At 45.4% G+C, this 7,500-nt stretch overlaps 1 protein-coding gene across 3 annotated transcripts in view; it reads left to right on the top strand.

The window, feature by feature from the left end:
• The window catches only part of TMC5 (transmembrane channel-like 5), a 98,818-nt gene that overhangs the window by 82,389 nt on the left and 8,929 nt on the right, over positions 1-7,500 (top strand). For all 3 annotated transcript variants that reach the window (XM_011931857.1, XM_011931856.1, XM_011931858.1), the window contains 3 exons: positions 1,277-1,372; positions 5,412-5,487; positions 5,660-5,793. In XM_011931857.1, the coding sequence (XP_011787247.1) occupies positions 1,277-1,372; positions 5,412-5,487; positions 5,660-5,793 (306 nt within the window). The remainder of the gene's footprint in view (positions 1-1,276; positions 1,373-5,411; positions 5,488-5,659; positions 5,794-7,500) is intronic.

Below are 7,500 nucleotides of genomic sequence, written 5' to 3' on the forward strand. Positions count from 1 at the left end.
ATTTTCAAAAGCAAAAATGGAGTCACACTGCAACATATTGTAGAATTTGCTTTTATTGATCTGTCACTATGCCTTGACATCTTTCCATGTCAGCACATGTAGATTTATCTCATTGTTTTAATTGAATTGATGTATTAATTTTATATTAGATATAATATATACAGAATTGAGGCACTGTCATTGTCCCATGTCTGGTTTTTTAAATTTAGTAATTCTTTTTTTTAATAATATGTGAGCTTCTCATTCCTCACAGACATTTATATATTTCCGCAAGCTGTTCTAGTAATAAGATGGTCTGACCATCAGATGAGATGGTCTGATGTTGATTATTTTATCAGTGGGTAGATTCAATGCCAAATTTCCTCATTCATTTTTACCAAAATGTGCTTTTATTCTAGCCTCTGTTGAGGGCCTGGACATAAAGGTGAAAAGGTTTGGCCGGGTGCAGTGACTCATGCCTGTAATGCCGACACTTTGGGAGGCCAAGGCGGGTGAATCATCTGAGGTCAGGAGTTCAAGAGAAGCCTGGCCAATGTGGTGAAACTCCATCTCTACTAAAAATACAAAAATTAGCCGAGTGTGGTGGTGTGTGCCTGTAATCCCAACTACTTGGGAGGCTGAGGCAGGAGAATCACTTGAACCCGGGAGGTGGAGGTTGCAGTGAGCTGAGATTGCATCACTACACTCCACCCTGGGTGTCACAGCAAGACTCCATCTCAAAAAAAAAAAAAAAGGTGAAGAGGTTTTTTTTTGACAGAACTTTTTTTAATTGGCAACTCCTCTTTATGAATAAATTAATATGGAATCAAGTTTCCCCAGAGTAAATGGAAACTTGGTTTCCTTCTTGTGGATTTAGAACACAGGGAAACATAATTAATTTGATAGCAGCAACCAAAAAGTTTTAAATATTTATTGGAGTTGAGAGGTGCTGAGTTCATCCGGTTCATGAAAAAAGAAGCTTTAATTAGCAAAGAGGGGTGTAAGATAATAGTGGGATAATTTAAATGTTCAGGGTAACAAATGTTCTCTAGAACTTTTTAAACTACTTTAGTAGTACCCCCGCTTGACTGCATTGTGTTAAATTAGTTTTCCCTCAATCCCTTCAATTACTTCTTCAAAAACATGCTTATAGATTTACAACTGTTGAAACATTTTCAAGGGAACTTCTGACTTTATTTCAAGCTGGTGAGGGTCTCTTTTGATTGTCCTAGTCTGTGGGGGATCTTCTGAAAGTGGGAGTTATGGTTTGGGTACTAAACTCAGTATATTTTCACAGGATCATTGGGATGCAGCTGATCACAAGTCTTGGCCTTCCGGAGTTTGACATTGCCAGGAACGTTCTAGAACTGATCTATGCACAAACTCTGGTGTGGTAAGTTTTTTGACTCAGCAAAATGCCCAGTGGTTCCCACATGACTGTGGAGTTGGTGTTTTGGTGGCAAAGTTCCAGAATCTGTTGTTTTTAAAGCTGCATGGGTGATACGCCATCCAGCCAGTCAGAGTACCATGAATTTAGCATTTAGACTACCATTTTCCTTTATGAGAGCTTAAGGACTTCAGACAAGAATCAGCATAGAGCAGGGATCCCAACCTGGAGGCCACCTATAGGTGTGAGTCACCATGCTCAGCCTATTTATTTATTTTTGAGACAGGGTCTCACTCTGTTGCTCAGGCTGGAGTGCAGTGGCATGATGATGGCTCACTACAGCCTCATCCTGCTGAGCTCAAGCAATCTTCCTGCGTTACTTTTGCATATTTATTTTAACATGATGCAGTTAATGCCGGAATTCGGTATGGTGAATCACATTCCCAGGTTCCATCTGATGGGGTGTTACTGACTTGAAAGTATTGGATTTGGAACAGGATAAACTGAATTCTGAGACTGGCTCTGCCACTCATGGAGATCACTGTGCTTGTGTGAGCCTCAGACTCATCTATAAATGCATATAAGAATAGCTGCCTTTAAGGCCAGGTGTGGTGGCTCAAGCCTGTAATACCAGCACTTTGGGAGGCTGAGGCGGGCGGATCACCTGAGGTCAGGAGTTCAAGACCAGCCTGACCAACATGGTGAAACCCCATCTCTACTAAAAATACAAAATTAGCTGGGCATGGTGGCACATGCCTGTAATCCCAGCTACTCGGGAGACTGAGACACGAGAATTGCTTGAACCCGGGAGGCGGAGGTTGCAGTCAGCCAAGATCGCGCCATGGTACTCCAGCCTGGGCAACAAGAGTGAAAAAAAAAAGGCCAGGAGCGGTGGCTCATGCCTGTAATCCCAGCACTTTGGGAGGCCAGATCACCTGAGGCCAGGAGTTCGAGGCCAACCTGGCCAACATGGCAAAACCCCGTCTCTACTAAAATACACACAAAAAATTAGCTGGGCGTGGTTGCGAGTGCCTGTAATCCCAGTTACTCGGGAGGCTGAGGCGGGAGAATCACTTGAACCTGGGAGGTGGAGGCTGCGGTAAACAGAGATCGTGCCATTGTACTCCAGCCTGGGCGACAAGAATGAAACTTTGTCTCATTAAAAAAAAAAAAAAAAAAAAAGAATAGCTGCCTTTGAATCATGTTGAGGATTAAATGCCATGGTAGATGAAAATTGCTTTGTAAACACCAATATGTCATACAACGGGAGAGTGTTTTATTTTCTGACTCTTTAAAGTTGCCCTGGGTGATCTGACTGTCTGCAAATAACTCAAAGTTAATGAGTTTATTTTTTAGAGACAGTGAGGACCTTTCTTTGGTAGTTTAGGTAATGTGTTTGCATGCTGCTGAATCACCTGCTGGCAATTTGGCAGTTTACAAAATCCTTTCTTCCACATTATTTCAACTAGGACGCTATTGGACAAGTTACTAAAACTCTCTCTAAACCTTAGTTTTCTAATCTTTAAATGGTAGAGATACCTACTCACAGTGTTTTCGAGGTGATTAAATAGGCGTGGTGGCTCACACCTGTAACCCCAGAACTTTGGGAGGCCGAGTTGGGCAGATCACTTGAGGTCAGGAGTTCAAGACCAGCCTGGCCAACATGGTGAAACCCTGACTCTACTAAAAAATACAAATTAGCCAGCTGTGGTAGCAGATGCCTGTAATCTCAGCTACTAGAGAAGCTGAGGCAGGAGAATCACTTGAACCAGGGAGGCAGAGGTTGTAGTCAGCTGAGATCATGCCACTGCACTCCAGCCTGGGAGATAGAGCGACACTCCGTCTCAAAAAGAAAAAAAAAGAAATTACCATTATGACTTCTGGGCCTTTGAGATTTTTGTTGCTAAATCATGAATAAGCACAATCGAAAACACATATCTTTTCTTTTTTCCATGGTTATTACAGTTCTAACCTTTGTGGATTTTAGGAGAATATTGCCTTTGATGATGAGTTTTACAAGAAGATAATATAATGACAGAAAAGGATATATGTTAGGGACAGTGATAGAGATGAAGTGAGGAACATGTTTTCCAAGTTTTAGTCTATTGTACACCAGCCTGCCTATTTTTTGGTATAGTGATATTTCACCTGTGCTATTATCTACTTAATTTTTTTTATTATTTGCCTTTTTTTTTTAACTCAAATACATTTTTTTTAATGTCATGGTAGATGATAACTGCTTTTCATCAGCCTCCCAAAGTGCTGGGATAACAGGAGTGAGCCACCATGCCCATTTATTCCTCTCAAAAAACCCTGTGAGTAGGTACTAGTATGTCCACCATTTAAAGATTAGAAAACTAAGGTTTAGAGAGAGTTTAAGTAACTTGCCCAACGGCATCCTAGTTGAAATGATGTGGAAGAAAGGCCTTTGTAAATGGCCAGACTGCTTTCCCCAACATCGGCAGTCTTCCTGGGGTCAGTAAGACTCTAGATGTCAAAACATCAGGCGCCTGGCACGACGCTCAGCTAATTTTTGTATTTTTAGTAGAGACGGGGGTTTTGCCATGTTGGCCAGGCTGGTTTCGAACTCCTGACCTCAGATGATCTGCCCACTTCAGTCTCCAAAAGTGATGGCATTACAGGCGTGAGTCACTGCGCCTGGCCTCTCACATACATTTTTAAGAGAGTCTTTATTTACAATCATAAATGGAAAACCAGTGCCATTTGATAGAAATCACAAATAACTGGAAAAATAAAAGCAATCCCATTCCAAAATGTCACTAAATTCTAGCGAGATGTTACTGTTTGCCAAGGCTCTCAGCCCAAAGCCTACTCCTTTTTTGTTAACAAATGGGAGATTGGCATGTGTTAGGAGTTACGTTATTCTAGAACCACACTGAGATTTTCTCCTTTTGTTGCTCACGAGCACTGCAGGAGAGTTGGAAAGGGAATGCCTTTCTCATTTGGAACTCAGTGCTGTTCAATGCCTTGTCCCTACAGAACCTCGGACCTTGAATACCATGGGGAAGGAAGCAAAAGCAGGGGAAAGCACAGGGTATGCCCTAAATTTGGGACACGCTAGCTTAGGGCATGCTGAATACCATCTGTTGGTTTAGTAGGTGGATGGGTGATTTCTCTATAAAATCTCCTTTTCAGAGCTGGGAAGAAGGCAGCTGAGGATACTGGGTATGGTGGGAATCTGCCTAATTTGCTGGGATGGAAGCAGGCCCCCTCTGTGTTAGTTGGCTGGCGCTGCCATAACAAAGTCCCACACACTGAGTGGCTTAAACAACAGCAATTTCATATCTCACAGTTCTGGAGGCCAGAAGGCCAAGATCAAGATGCGGGTGGGGTTGGTTTCTTCTGAGGGTCATAAGGGAGGAATCTGTCTCAAGCCTCTCTCCTTGGCTTATAGACGGCCATCTTCTCCCCATGTCTTTACGTGGTCTTCGTTTCTCTGTGTGTCTATGTCCTAATCTCTTCTTTTTTTGTTGTTGAGATGGAGTCTTGCTCTGTTGCCCAGGCTGGAGTGCAATGGCACAATCTTGGCTCACTGCAACCTCCGCCTCCCAGGTTCAAGCGATTCTCCTGCCTCAGCTTCTCAAGTAGCTGAGATTACAAGCATGCCCCATCATGCCTGGCTAATTTTTGTATTTTTAGTAGAGATGGGGTTTCACCATGTTGGCCAGGCTGGTCTCGAACTCCTGACCTCAGGTGATTCACCCGCCTTGGCCTCCGAAAGTTCTGGGATTACAGGCGTGAGCCACCATTCCTGGCCTCCTAATTTCTTCTTTTAGGGACACCAGTTATACTGAATTAGGGCCTCCTACTGTGATCTCGTTCTACCTTAAGCACCTCTCCAAGGCCCTGTCTCCAAATACAGTCACATTCTGAGATATTGGGGGTTAAGGCCTCAATATATGGATTTTGGGGACACACAATCCAGGCCACAACATCCTCTTTCTTTTCCTTCCAAGCATCCCAGATTCACCCCGACTCCTTTTGTCTCCCCCGGCCTCTGACACTCACCCTCTCTCCCTTGCAGGATTGGAATCTTCTTCTGCCCCCTGCTGCCCCTTATCCAAATGATTATGCTTTTCATCATGTTCTACGCCAAAAACGTGAGTCAGTCCGACGTTGCCATCAGTCAGCTTTGCTCAGTCGCCTGTGACCTGGTGGCGCTTAAAGCTGGGGAAGGGGGCTCTGCAAAGGTCTCAGGAAGCTGGGCCTGGCTGGGGTCCTTCTGCTGCTGCTCTGGCTGCAGATGGGAGGTGGCTGCCTCTCTCTCTTCAGATCAGCCTGATGATGAATTTCCAGCCTCCAAGCAAAGCGTGGCGGGCCTCACAGATGATGACTTTCTTCATCCTCTTGCTCTTTTTCCCATCCTTCACCGGGGTCTTGTGCACGCTGGCCATCACCATCTGGAGGTAGGAGAAGGTGGCCTTGGGGGAGGTTTTAGAGACAGGGTGGATGGGTATGTGTTTTAAAATGTAGGTTTTATTATAATTCAGTTGTGGTGAGGCCAGGCGCAGTGGCTCACGCCTATAATCCCAGCACTATGGGAGGCCGAAGCGGGTGGATCACTTGAGGCCAGGAGTTCAAGATGAGCCTGGCCAACATGGTGAACTCGTCTCTACTAAAAACACAAAAATTAGCCAGGCGTGGTGGTGCATGCCTGTGATCCCAGCTGCAAGGGAAGCTGAGGCAGGAGAATCGTTTGAACCCCGGAGGTGGAGGTTGCAGTGAGCCCAGATTGCACCATTGTGCTCTAGCCTGGGCGACAGAGTGAGACTCTGTCTCAATACATAAATAAATAAATAAATAAATAGATAGATAGATAAATAAATAAATAAATAAATAATCTAGGTGTGGTGAAGCCCAACAGGTCAGGAATGACCACCACTGGAAAGATAGTTTATTACTCTCAGTTCCTGAGAAGGGGAGGCACTCTGTGCCACAAAGGACCACACAGGGAAGCATCGGGGTAGGTCAGGAGGCAGAGGGAGTGAGGGGTAATGTGGGCTAGAGCCTTTCTTGTGGTTTTCTATGGTAAGGAATGGGCAAGGTAGGGGAAGCAGGTTTAGGGTTGGCTGGTTTGTCAGTAGGCTGTGGGATGTGGATCTGCCCTGAGTTGTCTGGCACCTGGCCCTGGGGTGATTAGGGCAGCGGAGTGGTGGCCCAGATGTGAGAGCCTGATAAAGGGGGCGGTTTAGGGTGTGGGATCTGGATCGGTTGGTTTGCATTTGAAAGTTGGGCTTTGTAAGCTAGCCCAAGGAAGGGCAGCTAGCCCAGGGAGCTGGAATCAGTAAGACCCCAGATGTCAAAACATCAGAACAAAAAGACATGCTTAATACAGTGTCTAACCTAAGTTCCCTGGCTAACCAACAGACACTAAAAGCCAGGGAGGGAATACATCCTCGTTTGATCACCACCCATCTGACAGCCACAGTCAGGAGTAGCTTTCTCACTTCTGCCAAGAACTGAAGCTTCCCAGAATGGGGAGATGCCCCTGCACCCTGTTCCTCCACATCCGGAACAGAACTTCATCTAAATTAACAGGCAGGACTGATCCGGCTCCTCCCACCTCTACAACCCCACCTCCCTTTGGCTCCACTGTACACTACCCCACCGCCCTCACCCCATTCCTGGAAGCCAGCAAGCCCCTCCCAACATGGGCAGAGTCCTCTGAGTGAAGTCCTCTCCCCACTCCCTTTGCTTGGCTGCCTCCTCTCCACCCTCTGATTCTCAGCTCCAAGGTCCTCTCCAAGATCTGACCTTCACAGCCCTCCTTGTCTGCTCTCAGTTCCCCACTGCTTCTCCCTCTCAGGCCTGAGTTTCTTTCCTTCATTCCATCATGCATCATCAGGAATGCCTCTGTGTGAGTCTTTGTTTAATTGTTACTCAACGATTGTCCATTTTTCCCACCAGAACATAAGCCCAATAGGGCAGGAACTTGCTTAATGTGAAGTCCCCAGAGCCTGACTAGAACAGTGCTTAACAGAATAAACCATGGTTGATGAACAAGGGAGATGATTTTTAGGACACCCATGAAACTGGGGCCCTCAGTTCCTTGCTCCACAATGTCGTTGCTCCTCTTGGCGTATCCACTCTCTTCTCTCTCTTCCTCACCAGTT

This window comes from Colobus angolensis, unplaced genomic scaffold, assembly GCF_000951035.1.
Source record: "Colobus angolensis palliatus isolate OR3802 unplaced genomic scaffold, Cang.pa_1.0 Scaffold92, whole genome shotgun sequence".
NCBI classification, from domain to species: domain Eukaryota; kingdom Metazoa; phylum Chordata; class Mammalia; order Primates; family Cercopithecidae; genus Colobus; species Colobus angolensis.